Source organism: Cyclopterus lumpus, chromosome 15, assembly GCF_009769545.1.
Source record: "Cyclopterus lumpus isolate fCycLum1 chromosome 15, fCycLum1.pri, whole genome shotgun sequence".
In the NCBI taxonomy this organism is placed as follows: Eukaryota; Metazoa; Chordata; class Actinopteri; order Perciformes; family Cyclopteridae; genus Cyclopterus; species Cyclopterus lumpus.
In genome coordinates, this window is record NC_046980.1 from 9160669 (window position 1) to 9181119 (window position 20451).

General features: G+C 43.8%; 1 protein-coding gene across 3 annotated transcripts in view; it reads right to left on the reverse strand.

The window, feature by feature from the left end:
- Window positions 1-20451, reverse strand: part of ctbp2a (C-terminal binding protein 2a) — a 58619-nt gene that overhangs the window by 20980 nt on the left and 17188 nt on the right. For 2 of the 3 annotated variants that reach the window (XM_034552336.1, XM_034552335.1), the window contains exon 2: window positions 18526-18691. In XM_034552336.1, coding sequence (XP_034408227.1) covers window positions 18526-18583 — 58 coding nt within the window. In that variant the 5' untranslated portion in view covers window positions 18584-18691. Of the gene's footprint in view, window positions 1-7800; window positions 10055-18525; window positions 18692-20451 lie in introns of those variants that run through there. The other variant, XM_034552334.1, reaches the window with a different exon arrangement.

The window sequence follows — 20451 nt, forward strand, 5'->3', positions numbered from 1 at the left end:
ACAATCATCTGTGATCAGTCTTTCGAATAGAAAATCCTGCAGTTACAAAATGAATCCCCATATGCAACAATATCTACACACCTGCCACTGAGCTCTCTGGGGATCTGAAAAAGCGCGACGCGTGTTTCTCAGAGGGAGTGACTGTGCAGACACGAGCACAAAGGATTCCTACTTGTCAACTCATGGTAACACAGCTGGAGTCTAATTGATCCTGAGATATAAACCCGAGCACAGGAGTAACAGCAGGTTTACGACGACGCAAGTCTGAGACTTTGTCTTTGACGGACGCCTTAAAAAGGATTTTGATAATGAAGGTTGAGAAGGGCTTCCAGGTCGCCGTACCCAGACACAACACTGCTTTTGTACAGGGAGCATGCATTCTGAAAGCTGGCATCTGTTACAGTTCAGTGGCGCAACCGTGTTCATAATCAATGGCAAATCATTTTTGATTGTTCAAGCTTTTCAAATGTAAAGCGCCACTTGTTTTCCTTGTCATGCATCCATGTAAATAAAAGGTCTTTGGGGTTTGGATCACCTCGGGATATGACTGTATGGGGCACATTTTCCAAAATGTGTTAGATTACAAAACAATTAATCAATTGATTAAGAAAATAATCTGTAGATTAAATCAATAGTTTAAAAAAAGTTGCAGCCGTAAAAACGTTTGTGCATGACGGATATGTCAGCAGTATTGTGAGGTACTGTAGGTAAGATATTACAGTGCATACATGTTCAAAGATCCCACCCAAGCATTTTCTAAGATTTGATATGAATTGAAAAGGTTTGATGACCGAATTAAGCATTCTTACCTTTACATTACATTTACAAATGTTCGCTCATTGAAAAATCCAAAATCTATGATTATTTCAAACACTGTTCATAAAATATTTGTTAGTTGCAGACCTGTGATGGCTGAGTGAACAAATGAAAGAGTTCGACATTATGCTGTATTGTGCATATTGAACTGTAGTGCACTGTGTGTTTTGATGGTTAGTTCAACAGGAGTGTCAGTGAGTTTAAAAGGCTCCATTGAGGAGGTTTGGTTACAACGTGTAATCAGAGATCACAAACCGGGCCTGGAGTAAAAAAAAGCCTCATTCATGAAAAGAGAGCGCTGGAGGGAGAATGGGTCTACGGTATAATATGACCTCCAAATATTCACCATCCCATCTGCCTCTTCTGATCTGCATGACACGCTGTTGCCAAATGATTGAAACACGAATGAGGGTGAGAGGAGAAAGGGAGATGGCACAGCTGCAGGTGGACAACAGATGTTGAGGCTTTTTTTTTGTGGAGGCTTTTCAGGGAGGCGATTGCAGCACATAAATTCTCGTTCTCCCATTCATACCCCGTCTGTGCATCGCTCCACCACCATCACTGTCCTCCACCTTTCTCTTTCTCTGTGACTTAAGCCAACTGGCCTGATTAGACAGAGAATGAGATGTAAAAGAGGATGGGCGTGTGTGTGTGTGTGTGTGTGTGTGTGTGTGTGTGTGTGTGTGTGTTGAGGGGATGAATGGTGGAAGGCGTTTCTTATTACACCTTTCATGTATGTAGAGTGTGAACAAGCATCCATTCAAATGAGACAGTGAACAAATTCATGGACAAATATGCACATATGCACAAACTGATACCGACTCATCCAGCACCTGGCTGCTTTAAGTTTAGCGTCCTCTAATGTGTGTTTTGGCCAAATAACAGAAGTAAACACCATATAAATTGAGGATTAAATACGGAGTGATGGCTGCTCACACACGGACAGACACACAAATTCTCCTCCCTGGGTGAGACTAAAAACACTGTGAAACACAATCCCATTTACAGCCCCGTGTGATCCTGAACACGACTGACATGCCTACTGAGAAATGTTTAATATTTTCCTTGGGTGCAAATGAGATTCATCTGCACCTCTAAACATATCCCCCCCCCCTCGCTTTTGTTAAAACACAGCCAAGCAAAGTGTCAAGTTCTGCAACGCCTGGTCACACACACACACACACACTTGTACACACACACATGTACACACACACACACTGTGCATACAGAGAACATGGTCATCGTTGTCTATTCATTCTGGTTTAACACCCGTGAAGATTTCATTTTCTCAAAATGAATAATTCAGGGTGACTCTCCGGTCGGCACCGAGAGGAGAAGAGGAAAGGAGACGAAAGGAGAGAATGGTGGGAAAGGAAAGGTAGCAAGAGGAGAGGAGATAAAAAGTGAAAGAAAGATGAAGAAATGAGAGAAAATGATGAGGAAAGGAAAGGTAGCAAGAGGAGGTAGCAGGACTGTTGAAAAGTAGAGGGTCTTGAAGGTTAACCATTTCACTGCTTTTATTCTCCTTTTAAACATACAAATGTTTGAGCATGTGACCTCTTGTATTGACCCTTGCTCCACCTCTGCACACACAATCCACAGTTAATCACTTCAAGTCTCGCTGAAAGGATGCAGCGAACTGTCCAGAAAGAGCTTTTCGCCTCCGTGGTCAGACTTCACCTTTCAAGGTCCAGTTTCTGTTGATGGCACCCGTACAGACTATTATCTGTATTTTGTTCACACAACTACACCCACAAACAAACAGACACGGCCTGGCGGGCAAACATCATTCACTCTCTGAGGGAATTGTGTTGTTTATATAAAGAAGAAGAAAAAAAAGAATTGTAGGACAAAGAAATAACAAGGGAGTTACTGTTAAAACACCATGCTACCCTAATTTAAAACTATTCCTCAATTATTCTAAACATACATAATTCAATAAAGTATTGATTGATGATGTCATTTGATAAACAAAAAAATAGTTGTTCAAGCTATTCAATGCGAGACTGTGCTGCTATTCTATTTAGCACTTGGAAAAACATTGTTAGGGTCATCTTTGCCCATTTTCTGACATTTTATAGACCAAACAATAAATAGATTAAATCTGACAAATAAATACACATGATTATCAGTTGCAGCCTTAAACCTGGCAAAAAGACACTGACGGTTCAGGTTTACAAAGCGCTCTTTTCTTTAAAAAAAAACAAATAAAAGCTTTAGGTTGTCCTGCTATCCTCCGTCTTTTGCTCCAAGAAGCATGACAGAGTTTGCATTTATGTAATCTCCCGTTTGCACGCCACCGATTTCTAAGACTCTATCACTGCCTCTAAAGCAGTCAAAACTCAATATCCAATCAAAAGCAGCCCTCTGTGCATTTAGATCCAGTCCATGGTCCTTCTCGCTCTATCTTCTCTTCTGTTCTGCTGTTTTTGGTTTGGTTCAATCATCTCCCATCCTCCCACTTTCCTCGTTTCCCTAATTCTCCTGCAGACGGGCTCCGTAAACCACAACCACAGTAATGAATGAATGTGCTGAGCTGGGTATGACGTTTGTTTAGAGACGTATTTCTCCCATTACCTCAAGCCTGTCCCCAAGCCCTCCATACCCACACCTCTACTCTCTTGAGTTAGGATTGTCAGAGCAAAATTGTTTCGTACAAAGATTAATTTACAAAGGGAGGGGAAACAAAGAGAAACTGGGACCAATTTGTACAAAGAAAAAGACAAAAATAAGATGAGTATGAGTATAGATTTGTATAGATCAAATCCTGTGAATGTCGCCACGGACAATATTCACTCATGAGGGGGAAAATAAATCACTGCCTGATATGAAGTGAAACATCTGGAGGTGAGAGGGACTCTCCACTGTGCCGTAACAGACGCCACACCTGCACACAGCAGCTTGCACTTCCATGCAGACACAAATACAAACAACACACAGGCTGTGTAGAGTTTGTGATGTGGGAGAAAAGGATATCCCTGATGTTCCTCGACATATTATTCGACTTATTATTAATTATTTAAATCTTGCAAATTTGGTTTGGCTCTAAATACTACGACACACATTAGCCTGGGCCGCTATTGCAATGGGTAACACAATATTGCATTGTAGCCAATCAATTCATACAAAATTGAAATTAAATACTCTAAATACAGTTCTATACATACAAGCCTGTTACTGTGTTTTTTTATTAAACAAACAGATATGTTCTGACACAGTTGCTCATCTTTTGTATATTTAACCAAACAAGTTTACACATCAAAGCCTTGGAAGTACTCCAACTGCCAGGTACACATTAGTGTATCCACACCAAGTCAACAGAACTTTTAAATACTGTTTAAATTGTACTTTTTACAGATTGAAACTGAAGAGGCTTTACATTTTCAAAGGCACAGATACGATAACGCCCTTGTCAATCCTTTGTTGCCCGGAAAACACCCCAATTTAATCAAATGGCTGCATTCCTAAAGGTTGGTAGCACTGCTAAGTTCAGAAGGAAAAAGATCTATAGACCAGAGTGACCAGCAGCGTAACAAAAACAACCTTTGACTGTCAGCCCAGATTAGGGCCAAAGTTTGACCCTCAAAGTCTAAACGCAACACTGACAGCTAGCCTCATCTCCATTGAGAGTCCAAGGTTGACTGACAGCTGTCAACGCCCTCTTTCCCCTCCCCCACCCTAAAAGCAATCATCATCTATCAGTAGCTGGACTGTGTCTCTCTCTCTCCCTGTCTCCCTCTCCCTCTCTCTCTCTTGCTTAATCCCTCACTCTATGTAACAACTGCCGGAAGCTTTGACCTGGACCCAGTTAATACATAATCTACCATCTCCAGCACTAATATGCCACAACCCTCCCCCTTCATCACGCTAGCCCTAAACAAGGAGGAAATATCCCAGCTAGTGTGTCATGCAGATCAAAACTGACCTGAGCCGGCATCAGGTCGCCTCGCCAGTCCACGGAAAGAAGCCAACACACTCCGCAGGGTGGAAGTGGTAGAGTGGAAGTCTCACAGTATCATATACGGTGATTATGCCGGGGTGGGGGATGGGGCGGCCTAGTTAGTCATATAAAGGCGGGGTCTTGCTCAAGGGTATTCCACAAAGCATCATATACTGAGGAGGGCGGGGGCATGCCATCTGTATTTACACATTAGTTCAGAGAGAAATTCTTTCTGGTTGTGGGTGCAACTCACTGCTATAACAAATTAATTGTCTGATGCTTTCAGAATATCAGGAGTTTATAACAAATGGGATTTTAAGGAATGCAAAAAGCATTATTGCTATAATGTAATGTTATTCATTTCAAAATTAAGTTTGAACTTAAATGCTAAATAATATATTTGTTGGTCTAAAATGTATAATTCCTGTAAAAATATGCAAAAAAATGCTCTTTAAAAAAATACAAAATCTAGCACCCATAAAAAGGTTGAGTATGATTAATTAATACTTTCTTCCTGATGCATTAGCTAAGCCAGCCATTTTGTTTTTTAAAAAAAAATAAGAAAAATGTAGATTTGCAGTGTTTTCCGACAATGGACCGACCCTTTAACCAGAAGAAAATCTGCCTACGATTACCACCAAAACCCACGTTGCCTAGCAACATACAATTTAGGAAAATGCTTTCAGAGCAGCTTTGCGTCTGTGTCCATTAACAGATGTAATTACCAAAGTAACAAATGTCAGCCACATGCAAATGAGGTCTACTCTGCTGACTGTTTGTGTACCAACGATGCGACGTATTCGTACGTGGCAGACCTGACGAAATCCTTTTAGAAGCACGTGTGCTCCTGTGCTAAGAGCAGCAGTCTGTTTTGACAGTCAAGCAATGGGGATCTTTTAGTATCTGCTTCTCTTAGGGCCAACATATCCGAGAGGAAAGAGAGAGCAATTGTGTGTTCCCAGTCGGCCTTGGCCCCATTTTATTCCATTTCAACCTACTGGCAATGTGAGGTAGCTCACAGAGTCTCGCAGAAAGCCCGGAAGCTGCTCTGAACAAAATGAGAATATCTGTGGATTAGGGCAGCAGTGGAAATGGAGGATCGGAAGGATTACACCCCTCCTCTCTCTCTCTCTTCTCATTACAACCTGCACAGAGAAAATTACACACTATCGCAGATCGGCCATCAGCGCTGTAATTCGATTTTATCTGTCCAGTGATGCTGCTCGTCAGCCTCTAGTGAGCAGGTGTTGATGGAGAAATCAGTCCTTATTGCCCAAAATGTCTGAAATATACTTTTATCAGGCCATGGGTGTGAAAAGAAGATCATTTTATTTTTCTGAATCAAAGCTTTAATCTGGTCTGATGGGTAAATGATTCTGGTGATGACACAATAAAAATGCATTCACTGACTGAACTCATTTCATTTCAGACTGGAATCAAAACTATTTGGGAGACAGATCAAAATAATAACAAAACTGCCAGAATAACAATGAAAAGTTATCTTAACAGTCAGGTCAGTAGTACTGTAAAGACTTTCCAGGCTACTCTGATGCGCCCACCTTATTATCATAATGCAATAAAACATCCATGTTTACAACAACAAGAGCTTGGGGGCTGTGAAGAGCAGAAAGGACTGCAGTTACAATGATACACGAGCTAAAGAGCTACATACATCCTGCTATCACCATAATGCAATTTAATGAATACTGCATAGTTGAGGCAGATTAAATGATTTTTAAAAAATGGCCTGAGCTTTTTACTTTGCTTCAACTACTCACCAAGGGCATTTAGTAAGAGCTAAATGAGAAAAAATATCTTGGCAAGGACACCACAGTCAGTCACACATGTTTACACATGCGCACACATAAACGCCGGTACACTGTCAACCCTACTGCAGACAATATCAGACTTTTCTGATGATAGAAGTTCTAATATGAACCGTTCACACATGAATGCAGCAACTGACAGACTGTAAGATGAAGAGTGTGCCGTTGTTCAAATTTAAAAAGGTATCAGAAAGGCTGCCGACAGCCGTTCCTCCCAAACCCTCCATACTGCACTTCATCAATGCTGGTTTGTGTTGTACTTGATGTCATTCTGACAAAAGAACCACATGAGATTACTGAAATAATAACTTGACACAAAGAATATGGAAATCTGACAAATCTGGCTGTGACAGAACAGCGGACAAGAAAGCGGGATTCAAGTATCGTTTTTAGGATCGTGGAAAATGTAGAAACTAAAAGTAGGACAGGAAATGGATTGCCAGAATGTCGAATCTAAAGTTATCCTTTTACGATATCAATTATAATCTCTTTCAAAACTGTTTTGGAAAAAAGATCGTCAGACAGCAATTTAGATTTCACTCCACTGGACTAGATGAGAAAAAAAATCCACACCATTTGTATCTATTGTTGCTGTAATGAGAACAAACACAGGACGGCAAAACAAATGACAGCACCGACCGGAAAGATAAAACGATTTACAAAAAGTGCTCACTTAATATTCTCATTGTGTTTGGGCTTTCTTAAGGTCACGCAATATGCATTACACCGGCATCCACATTCAGCTAAATAGATCACAAGCCCTTCAGCTGAATGATGGTTTCACAAATCAGAATACACACAACAACAAAAAACGTTGACAGAGATGGTATGCACACCAACGATTCATCACAATGAAGGGTGAAAAATACATTTCTGGTGCCTGCTTATTTTTTGTAAAGAAAAGACTGCAACCCAACACTCAAGTTGTTGCTTTCAGTTTACTGAATGGCTCTTAGAAATGTTAACCAACATGTCAAGGCATGATATGATTCTTAACAATGCAGCAGCAGTGCTTTGTGGAGCTATTCAAAAATAAGGAGAGGATTTGAGAATGAAGTATAACATTAAAGAATGCCAAAAATGAAGAGCTTGAGTGCAAAACAATTTTCTTATCTATTTAAAATGTGTGAAACAGCCAAGAGAAAGTGAGACCAAATTTAGCAAGAAATCGGACAAATAACAGATGATAAAGGATGAAAGGAGAAAAAAAGGATTTACTTGTATCTGGTGACACCATAGTGGACACGATGACTGGTGGACCCGTGCGTCGACTTAGTTTCTGGTTAACAGCCAGGGCACTTTGGCCCGGTGGTCCCATAGGGACGAGGACATTGTCCGGTGCAGGTCCCCCACCCTTACGCATCATTTGAGGACTGGGGTGAGGGCTGTGCATGGGTGACAATGGCAGTAGGTTCCTGTCCCTCTTCATCAGCTCCATGGGTACTGTGTAATTGGTTGAGTATGCTTTAGGGACCTGTTGTGGTGGCTGTGTTAAAGCTGGCAGGGACACAGGCATCTGCTGTGGCATACCTGACATGGAGTGCATAGACCCATGTATGGCAGGCATTGACCCAGTCATTTGATGTGGCATTATCTGCATACCATGCATGGGCATCCCAGAAGAGTAGGCTGACATGGGTCTTGATTGAACAGGCATAAGTGCTCCAGTGTATGACCCTGGGGAGCGAGGTGGTTGGCCTGGGTAGCCTCCAGACGCTTCCATGAGGTGCTGAGAGGGGGCACTGTTGGGCCTCCTCCCCATTACGTCTCCCATCCTTGGGGAGATGGTCTGCATGGCCCCAGGGGTCTGTGGGTGCATCATTTGGGCATCCACGGTCAAAGTCTGTGAGGGGTGCATTGAATGATGAGGCTGCTGGTGCTGGTAGATGTCTGAGCGATGGCTAAAGCTATTGGAGCGGCCTCTCATGGGTGCCTGAGGTTGGAGGGGGGCTGGCGGAGCTTCAGCGGGCCGCTTGCAGTTGTGGACCAAGCGAGATAGTACGCGAGCCTGGCCGAGGTTGGCGGCGACGGTGCGGACATCATTCTCCTCCATAACAGCCAGCATACTTGTGGAGTCAAATCCCTGCTGGATAAGTGAGGAGATGGTGCTCTCGGAGAGGCCCTCATTTCGCAGCAGGGCAAGGAACTCAGGGTCAACTGTCTTCTTGGGGTCCAAAAGCAAAGGCGTCCGTGGGGCAAGAGGAGCAGGAAGTGGAGTGACTGGTAGAGGAGGAACTGAAGATTGGGTCACCTGTGCAAGAGCAGGTGCAATTGGAGCAACTGCTGCGGTCTGCACTGTGGCAGGTGGAGCGGCAAGTGGAGGCATCATAGAAAGGTTCGGGTCAGAGGAAGGCATTGTAGGTGGAGGTGGCAGGGGCTGTTGCAGATGCAACTGTTCTTGCTGAAGTTGCTGTTGCTGTAACTGCTGTTGTTGAAGCTGTTGCTGTTGTAATTGTTGGTGTTGAAGTTGTTGCTGCTGTATTTGTTGTTGCTGAAGTTGCTGTTGCTGTAACTGCTGCTGTTGTATCTGTTGCTGTTGAAGTTGTTGCTGTTGTAATTGTTGCTGCTGTACTTGTTGTTGCTGCTGTAATTGCTGCTGTTGAATGGTGTAGGGTGAGGCGGTCTCTTGCCTCATAATCATACCTTGACTGGAAGGATCTACTACCAGACAGGTAGCAGCCTGCTGCTGGGGATCCAAAGGGCGACCATTCACATCTGTATAGACGGTCTGACCGGTCATAGGTGGAGGCTCACTGGCATACCGAGGAGATGCATGCTCCATACTATAGTGTGCAGGAGATGGCTCCCGAGAGGGTATGCGCTGTTGGCCATCCGACGTCATTTTGGCAGCAGTTACTGCACCAGGTTCCCTGTAACCCATACTCAACTCATGAGCGGTTGGAGGAGGAGGGGGCGGAGGTAGAGGCGATGCAGGGGCTTGAGGTCCTGCTCTTCCTCCCTGACCTTGATCCCACACAGCACGAGCGCTGGGTGCCATCCCAAAATGAGAGGCTGACCGACTTAGTGGATGAGGGTGAGGCGGTGGAGGCTGGTGTTCAGGCCGGTAAAAGCCCTCGGGTGGCCGCGGAGTCATGGCCGGGTCATGGGAATAGTAATCCTGATGCGGAATGGATCCTCGATGAGCCATTGGCGCTCGTTCGTAATGGTTCAGATCCGGCACAGAGCCCTTCCTCAGCCCCCGTGGGTCTTGTCGCTCTGCGTAGACCTGTCCGTACGGAGAGCCTTGGCAGGAATACGGGTCGCGTTTCAAATCCAGGTCAGGGGGATGCACTCCTGGTGGAGGTTCGTACCACCCTCCTCCCTCTCCGTATGACAGAGAGCTCCGTCGGCCAGCTACTCTTGCCTGCTGCTCGTAGACACTCTCAGCCCTCTCCCACTGACCCTCATTCCCCCCTAATGTGTCCCAACTGTGGGAGCGACCAAGACTCAACTGTTTGTTAGGGACAAGCATTGGCAAAAAAAAAAAAAAAAGTAGAGAAACCGATTACGGAGGAAAAGAAAAAGGGGAAAAAAAGCACAAAACAGAAGAAAATGTTGCGCTTCAAGCTGTGTTTGTGAAAGTTGTCTTTCAAGTCTTCTTGTACTGTAGCACCAACAAAATGTAACAGAGAGAGGGAAGAGGAGAACAAGCAAAAAGGAAGATGAAGCTGTGTGTACCGTTTCACCTGATATCGGGTTGTAATATTGTAAGTCCGTGCTATCAGGTGACTCCCCCTTTGGTTGTCCGTCCTTGAATAATTAATCTCTGGTCATGCTGCCTTGTTGTGCGCGAGGAAAGAGGACACCACACACAAACACTTTACACAAAACCACACAAACACAGTACAATGCAAAGGTAGCACAGCTACTCTATGAAAGACACGGCAGCCGGGGCATGCATGAGATGGCCACCAAATGTTGAGAAAAAAAATACAAAAAAAACGAAAGGAGTGGATAGGTTGGGATGGGCAGGGGCTTGTACTAATCCAGTGGGGTTTATCTCCCTCTTCTCTGGGACGTTTTACTCGCTCCGTCGATTGCTATGAGGGATTACAACTAAATAAAGCTTGTTTAATTCCCCTTCCCACTGTGACGTCATGTGAACCAGATACAAGCGTATCTGGTGATGACGATGATGATGATGATGATGGAAATTATTAAGAGTTCACCCCCAAACCCCTTACCCTTTCTTGAAGAGTCACCTACCTGAAGTTGTGGATGCTGCACTCTCGTCAACAGGTTTCAGTGTCTAGATTCTCAGCGCGGGGAGGGGAGGCCAGACAGGGTGCTGGCTTCATTGAATACAAATGAAATACAGTTCTCTCGGTTAAGTCCCATGTGCTGTCAGTAAACATCAAATCCACTCTGATTGGACACTAATCCTCCAGGCCCAATGCTTGCAGCAGAGCCACCACGCAACTGCTGCCCAACTCTGAAATGTCCTTGATGCCTTTGTGGTGCTTACAGCCACTGCCCCGCTCTGCTCAATAGAAGATCACTCAGACCTGCTGTTTGTATGTTAACTGGAGGACACGCAGACTGCCGAGTACATAACAAAATCCACCTACAATGTTTGTCTTATTTGTCCTCACAATGACTGTCATTTCAAACAATGATCCTCTGAATTATCAATATTAACATCTCTAGAAAGGGAAAAAAGGGATAAATGGAAGCTTTGTGCAGAACGTCACAATATCCTAATAGTTTTATTTGGCCATTAAATTATTTCCAACCATATGTTTCTTACAGTCAGTAAAATAGAGCACCTTCCCCCATCTTTCCTAAAGCTACTCTGATCTCCTTCACTTAGAGACGCTGTGTAATCTGGATTTGCCCCTTTGCAGAGAAAAGTAAAACCCTAGGGGAGTGTGTGTGTGTGTGTGTGTGTGTGTGTGTGTGTGTGTGTGTGTGTGTGTGTGTGTGTGTGTGCATCTGTATGTGTGTCTGTGTGCGGAAGCGGGGGGAGGTTTTTGGAACAGCATTTAATCCAAAGCACCTACAACCTTTGCCTTACAAAAACTCTATGCTTGTTGAGCTGCAACACAACACAAGCTCATTCCACTTCACTTCAAGTATGCAATTGTATAATGGAAGAAGCCCTTTGCACTAATGCTGCAGCAATTTATGTTTGGCCATGAGCCATATATGAAGGTTGATCATTTTGTTGAACCAAGGTGATGTTCAACACAGGACTCAAAAAGTAGTTCCTCCTCACCAAGCGAGCTTTCTGCATGTCTCACTTCATGTCACTGTGGCTGAAATCTGATTCCTTCTGCAGAGGATCCCTGTTTATTAATACATGGCTACAGATGTAATGTGAGAAAGTGTGCGTTTACATCCAAATCTAATCTCAGAGCTAACCACAGCGAGGCGTAGTAGTAATACATATTTTAGATTGTGAAGAAAGTCTAGTTAATTACTGTCTCAGCATTTTTAGAAAAGTTCCTGAATATCTCACAGAGTGCCTGTGGAAACTGTGCGGGCATGTCGGTCGTCGGCACCGATATCTTGTTTAATCAGAGTTGTGTAATTAGAGTATGAAGAGATCAAACACGGAGCGGAGTATTCTGACGTTTTTACAAGATGACGGGAAAAAGCTGATGACATTGGCTGCGAAATCAATTGCAAACAGTTGACTGAGAACTTTTTTTCTCCCTTCTTTTTGTAAGGTCAGAGGAACGTTAGTCAGCTTGATGTTAAAAGGTAATTAGAATGGGAAGGTGAGGAGGCGAGAGAAAACCGTACCAGAAAATTGCGTCTGCTGTGCTCGAGACACAGTCACACTCTAATGATAATAATAACGCTATCACACATGCCAGTTTGCAACAAGTTATTATCAGAATTTCCTTCCAAAAACAACACTTTCTACCATTTTTCATCTGTTCTTTTCCTCCTCCCCCCTCCCTTCTTTTTGTAAGGTCAGAGGAACGTTAGTCAGCTTGATGTTAAAAGGTAATTAGAATGGGAAGGTGAGGAGGCGAGAGCGAGCCCTCACAGAGATCAAAAAACGATTGTAAAGATGAATTAAGATGAGAGTTGGAAATAAAACCCATTTAGATTCATCAGAGTAAAGCTATTATAAAGTCAATCAAATTTTACAGCCATTTCAAGTGGGTGTCACTCATCACCTAAAGGCACACAGTCTTTCCTGTTTTTTTATTTGAATCATCTGCAATATAGAAAGTAATCTCCTCGTCAAAATCCTTTGTAAAAGCCAAACTTCATGTATATCATTTTTAATTTAAAAGCTCATATCATTGCAAGGTTAGCAATCTCTCTTAGCCTTGAGACTTAAAACTAGCTGCTAGAGATTGAGGAGAAAATGTTCAGAGCCAATATATGCAAACACATAGACACGCGTCCATTTCAAGGGCAACATCCCATAGAGTAGATGTGATCCCCTGGCTTTCCCAACCTCATACACTCCACTCATTACTTCTTCAAGACCAGCTCTCAAGAGACTGTAGGCTTTCGGTGCAGCAGATCACTCATCCTCACAAAGTCAACCTCAAACAGAGAGGCAGGGGCAGAGGTGTGTACTCAGGGTTCGCCGATCTAATCCTGACAGAAATGTAAATCGCAGAGTTCTGTTTGCCTCCAACTAAACAATGTTTGACTTTCAAATTCTAATGTTCCTCAATTTGCCATACATGCCAGACTGTGCACACACCGCCAGATTCACTGTAACAGGGGGATTTAGGAATTAAGCCGGGGATTTTAGAACAAATATAATACCACCCCAGCAGAAGCTTATAAAGACCTTATAAGACTTGACTGGTGAAAAATGTGAGTACAACTTATAGATGGAGCAAATGAACCTCGAGTAAGGATGCAATTATGTAATTTGGGGCTCTTTCCACTGCTAATAGATTTCAGAAAACTCTACATTTGCCTGGTATTACACTATTATAACAAGACAAACATGCCGTACAGCAGTGATATCTGTCTCTAACCTGTCACACAAGATGCTTGCCATTTTTTTAATAAACACTCCACATCTCCCTGTCACTCAGCGCTCCTAGCCCCTGCCTCCATATTAAAGTTACAGCAAAGCCAGCAGGAGAACGGGAGGTCGAGCACATTATGCGTGCACTCGTTGGTACACAGTTTAACCATGTGACATGTGTGCATGCCTTGCCAAGTGTTTGTAAGCAGAGGGTTTACCTATTCACTCAAACACACACACACACACACACACAGACACACACACACACACACACGCTCTGCTTGCACGATCCTGGATCCACCACGCCACCTTTTGACCCCGATTCTGCTCGTCATGCGACATGCGGCAGCGGCCACAGCGCTTCCTTAATGTCCCTTTTCATTCACACCCGCAAAGCACCGCGAAAGCCCTGGCCTTGGTCAGATGTGCATAAATGAATAATCACGGCAACTCAAAGTGAATGCTGCACTGCAACAGAAATAAAAACAACTGTCTCCTACAAGTGTAAAAATGTCACGTACTTAAGCCATGATTTGAATGTTAAACACACGTTGATTTATGCATGAGCGCGGGGCAGGAGGCACTAACTGGAAATGGGATTACAATGCCAGTACGGTTGCAAAGAGCGCTGTCAGATGAATTGTAATGCACACATAACAGACACGACATGGCTGCCGTGTATGCGTGTTCCCGTGGGATTATTTATCTGAATCATCTCCATAGGGACTAAATGTATACTGCAACATGGAGGTCGATGGCAATGAAGCTAGTACTTATCAGAATGACAATCACATACTTAGTTAGTGTAACATTCTGAATTGACGTACAGTTTGTTATCCATTTTCTTAGTATACATGCGCCACATAAACACAGTACGAAAAGCCAAAAGATTCTCCCAAATTTCCTCTATGTTACGAATGTAGAGATCCATCTACCTATAATCCATCTCCTTCGAGCGCTTTTCTCGCCAACCCATCTTTCATTCCATCTCCAGCCCGCTCTGGGGGAAGCCACAGGTCATTTAAATACTTAGTGTCGTAGCCGAGGAATTCATTTTGAAACATGATTTTTCCAGGTACTCATTTCCAACTTTCAATAACAGCAAAGCTACATGCCAGCTGAAGCAGAGGCAAATACAAACACTGAGATGAAAAGGAAAACCGTACCAGAAAATTGCGTCTGCTGTGCTCGAGACACAGTCACACTCTAATGATAATAATAACGCTATCACACATGCCAGTTTGCAACAAGTTATTATCAGAATTTCCTTCCAAAAACAACACTTTCTACCATTTTTCATCTGTTCTTTTCCTCCTCCCCCCCCCCGTTATTCATGCCCCTCCCTGCCTCTCCACAAAGCCTATAAAGGGGTCGCGGGTTTTGGTGTGGAGCCTGGAACAAGCCCGGGGGGGGCTGGGGGGGGGGGGGTCAGACCCAGAGACCGCTACGATGACTTCATACCAGAGCTGGATGCCAGAGCATGTGGAGATGAGTGGGAGGGAGAGACGAAAGCAGAGAGGTGGATGCAGCAGAGCCCTGAATCTGTGCTGAAAAGCTCTGGATATGAATCCCCCCCACACCCACACACACACAAACCCCCACCCCACTCCTTGCGGTGGAGGATGACATCAGGACACCCCCCTCCCTTTTCCTCCCTGATTGTCCTCTCTCGCAGGTCCCCTTAAATGTTAGAATATAAATAATTCACAGACTAAGTTTTATGGTATTTTAGCTCCATTTTGTATTTTGGCCACAAAGTTTATTGTTCACTGTTTTGCCATCTCCTCTTGTTGCACACATGACAAAACAAGATGCATTATCAAGGATTAACATATTCATTCAACTGCCAACTAAAACACTTGGACTCGCCATGACAAATTCCACTACCCCACCTTGTGGTGTTTGGGTCCAAGCACAGATTTTACAACTTGTAAATCAACATTCAGGGACATGCTGTTACTGCGACCTAGTTCACGTCGCAGCGCCGCTCACATCCCATCTCTGCCCAGATCGGTCAGTTAGCTCTGGCTAAACGGCAATGGAACGACTTGCGCTGCTGCCCAAGCCAATGCATGCTGGGTACACAGATGGAGCGCACAGAAGGAGAAACAGAGAGAGTGAGAGAGAGAGAAGGGCGGGGGGGATGAGAGAGAGAGAGAGAGAGTATGGGAACTGATGCTCACAACAGATGTTTGCCACAGTTCCCTTATTGCAGTTACACTCTTCTTGGCACTTTATCAAACCCACAAACGAAGGAGCAATTGTAGCATATACATTTCGAAAGCTGACTTTGAAACCAAACATGTTTGGATTAATAGAGAAATAGAAAAAGAGTCGTATTTGTGATAATCACTTAAAACTCCATTTGCGTCACTTTAAACTGATTATATGTTGAAACAATAAGTTGATTAATCAGTTAGTTCAACAAACAAAATACGGTAATGGACCATTTTCACTGTTTCCCATAGTTTTAGCAGAGTAGAGCTCCCTCTGCCAACATCATAGACAATATATACATAGGACTGTTTATATTTTAGTTTCAATTGTTGATAAATAGTAAAGAAAATCTCCAATGTGATATAGTCAACATGCTTCGTTCATTTTGAGTCAAAAACCCCAAAAGATAATTCGATGAACTAGCAGGAGATGATTCCATAATGTTTAATAAGAGTGACTATATTGTTGAGGGATGCTTCCAGTGCTGGGGCTTTTATCAGCTCGGTTAAAACAATTTCCCGGGGAAAATCCTAATTTGTTTATCGATTAACTGTCAAAAGTGATTATCATGCAAAAAAGCCAAACATTCTTTGTTTCCAGCTTCCCGCATGTGAGGATGTGCAGCTTTCCTCCCATTTGAAATGATCGTATGACAGAGAAAGAAAGTCAGGACGTCACCTTCGGCTGAAAGAATAACGGGATTAAAAAAAGGAAATAATGAGTTTTGACCTTGTGTTTCTAATTTGAAAACCACAAAAACAACAACATGAAAGCAAAAGGCCAGTGAATCCCGTGACATGCCCTCCGTGGTAAAGCGGACCACCGCTCCAGTAAAAATCGGCAATTCCTGTGCCGTGACTACTTTTGATTGCAGTAAACAGCAACACTTGATCGGCCATTTCGAATTCGATTTAAGCCGCGGGTGTCGCTCGGTTAGCCACTCATCACAATGAGTAAAGATGTAATCAATGCACTCCGCTGTGAAACAAGTATTGGATTGACACACTTATCCTCAGAAGATAAATAGGAGATTAGGGAAGCTTCTCTCGCCGTCTCGCCGTGTGCGAACCCCGCGACTGCGACGCAATCGACTCCATAACGTTATTGCTTTTGTCAATACACACGACGCAAACGTTGATTTCTATTACACGCTTCAGTCCAAACACTCTGTTTATAGATAATAGTGGGTGGCTTTGACATTATGGGGCGGAACACCCCATGCCTCTGGTTTTGAAATACCCTTTTTATATGGTTGAGCAGATTTAACGCTGCTGTGAAAACAGCATGATTCACCAGCCTCTGATCTCTTAACTTCCTAGATGTGATTCACCCTCCTCTACACATTTTTAAGAGCAGCTGTGATGACTAACTGCAGCAGGAAAAATTAAAATCCCTCCTCGTCTTTGGTATAGAATGACTTCATTGTTGATAAGCAGAGGAGACACCTGGGGCACATCAGAAATATTATAATATGATGTTTAACATATTGCATCCTCAGACAGGACACATTTTTCTTGTATTAAAAAAAGAAAAGAGGCTAAAAAGTGTTTCCTAGCAAGCAGGCCTGGTGGTTTGGAGAGGTTTGACATGCCACATGTGGCTCTCATTCCGAGGGTGGAAACAGACAGCATCCCGCCTTCATTGCATTGTGTTTCTCAATCTGAATGGGATTTTTCCTTCGACATGAGCAAAGAGGAATGTTGATACGCGCTGCTCTGTCGAGTTTTAATCCTTTTTGGTTTTGCTCACAGAGAACTGACATAAAAAAAAAAATGTTAAAACCCTGCAAGGTCTACGTTCGTTTACCTAAAGTAAGAAGTGGCGGTCACGCCCACGAGACGCAGCTGAGAAGCGAGGCTGCACAGACAGCTGCACTAGAGAGTGTCTGTTGTGTCAGACGGGAGAGTGAATGAGTGGTTTAGACACGGGGTACTTTTTTGATCACGTTAGTTCACGCGGGACACGGAAGTCATACAGCTGTCATCAGTCACACACCAATCACAGCCCCTTCTCACGACAAGGCGGGCCCATACAAATATGACTCCCTCCTCACTTATCCCCACTAGACCTGTGCTGATACACTCATCGCTGCTGCTGCTGGCAAAGCTTTACCTCCGCGACCCCAGCCTCCACCTTTCTAGGTCAGAATCCTAGCGTGGCTCAAAAGTTAAAAGGGTATTTAATGCATTGCTTAGGGACGCATCTTGTATAGCCATTGGGGCGCTCCCCGTTTCATGTTTCAGTGGCTTCTGACGGTGGTGAGGGGAAAGAATAAGCAAGGAAAAATGTCAAGACAAAGCACGCACGCGCGCGCACACACACACACACACACACACACACACACGCACACACACACACACGGACACACACACACACACACACACACACACACACACACGGACACACACACACACACACACACACACAGACAGCCTTCAAAGCTGAAGTTTGGTAGTCTGGTCCCGAGGCTTCCTTTTGACACACACAAACACGCTTATGCAAACTAACCCACTGGCTTTTTACTGAATTTGTAGCAGCAGGCTGAAAGGCTTGAATACTGGTGGAAACTTAATTTCCATATAACAGAGGAGGGAATCTTTTTTTTATAGCTTCAACATAAACCTGTAGAACTTATATTTAACGTTACATGTACACACATAAAGACACAAGCATCCCCACAGGCTACATAGTCAATTTGCAGTGACCTGAGAATGTGTAGCCACCACCTCAAATCCAAGTCGACATACAAAGGAGAAAGAAGGAGGAGTTAAATGACTCACCCTCACAGATCTTATCCAGACGCTGGCGTTTCACTTTATGTTTGTCGACCAGAGCCATCCCCGATCCAACTGCTCTCTCCAATCTGGAATTTCGTATCCACTTCTCTCCTCCTTAAAGTCTAAAATTCTCCAATCCTCCAGACGTTAGCTAGCTGATGTTTTGAACCTGAAATTTAAGACAGAGGGACACAGATTATTACTGAAAGCCAGTCTGACAGTGAGGTACAGTACACATCTCAACGCACCTGCAGTCACAATGGGGGTCACAATGTACACGTATTGACTTACAACAACACACATTATACAAACTTATGTAAAGCAGTAAATCATATAAAATAAGTGTGCACATTAAAGACAAGTGGAAGTCAGTGGTTACAGGGTTGGGTTACTTTTAGCTCAATCTTTTTTGGGGTGGCTTTAAAGCTGCTGACAGAACTGTTTTTATCATGTGGTAGATAAGTCCATTGAGTAGTGGCTTTAACAGACTATGGCTTCTAACGTCATGCTCACTAAGAAGCTGAAGAGTTTGATAACGTTCAGTCAATACTAATCGTGGCTTTGGCTTTCCAGAAAGTGCATCACAAGGAAAACAAACAATCGTCACCTGACTGCGATCATCCATCTCAAACCTGAGCAGAATCCATCATTTGCATTGCAAAGGTCAGACCTTGCAGAAGCTTGACTCTCCACTAGAGGGAGTCTCATCTCAGCGAGCACTATTTATCTAATTTTAATGAAGAAATGTCACTTCTGCAACCAGAGCCCCCCCCCACCCCCACCCCGAAAAGAGTGGGACACAGCGAAGTAAATGAGGCGTTTTACGAATCATTCATGTTCAGCGACTGATGCTTCTCTAAAGAGCAATCTTCTAATTGGTTCCTGTGGAAGCATGAGGGACACGGCACCGTTTTTTTTTTTTTGAGGGTGGGGGGCAGACAGAGATAGACAGAGGAGTGCACAAGAATGCACACAGACAAGATGACAAGCAGAAATGTAGGCTTGCGCGCGCACACACGCACGCACACACACTGAGGTCAGCTCGTCGCACAGAGGAATGTGGGTCAGTTAGTCAGCAGACGAGAGGAGGTTGTATCAGCAGAATAAAGACATAATGGGGGTTAGTGGGAGGGAGTGGAAAGTACTAGAAAAACATCGGCTAACAGGATGAGTACAGTTTGACACCATCCTCCTCCTACATTTTAACTGTATCTTTTTCAGCACTTTTGTATTTATAGCCCCACCACTGCTTATTTATATATTCGCCTCTGGCCTTAATTCCTAGAGTGCTGCACTTTTACGGCTCACACACAATTTATATGATGATATTGATATTTGCGCCGTGACTGCAATTAGAACTGCAAAATTGCCAAGCAATAAGGCTGAATTCTGAATCGCTTTGTTATTTGGCCATGCTGTTGGGAGGTGGTGCACTGCAGTTATGTGAACTTATAAAAAAGGTATAAGTGTTAACATTTTCTTTGGCATTCAACTGATGATCAACGATGTTTCTCCGGCAGCGACATCAACGCAGTCTTTCTTTAACAAAAACACGTTACGCCTCGCTTCACCGGTCAGCTGTGCTTCAGCTTCCCTTCCCTCCTCCACAAGGTAAGCCTTCCTGCCAAAGAGCTGAAGACCCACATGTGGGAGTCAGAAGAGAAGTAATTGAGCAGGAGGAAAAGCAGGAAACAGTCGGGCAGAGGCCGGGGAGTCACACCGCCTTGGCTATGAATAGACATGCATGGGCATCTCCTCCTCTGTGCAGCATGAGCAGTAACACTGCAGGTCATGGGTGCATCTGGTCATTGAGTCATAATAAAGTCTTCCGATACAGACTTCACTTCACTGACAGCTGCCTCGGTGGAAAAACAGTGATAAGGGCTGCTTTGGCACACAGGTGCCTGCAAAACAATTACTCAAAAACCT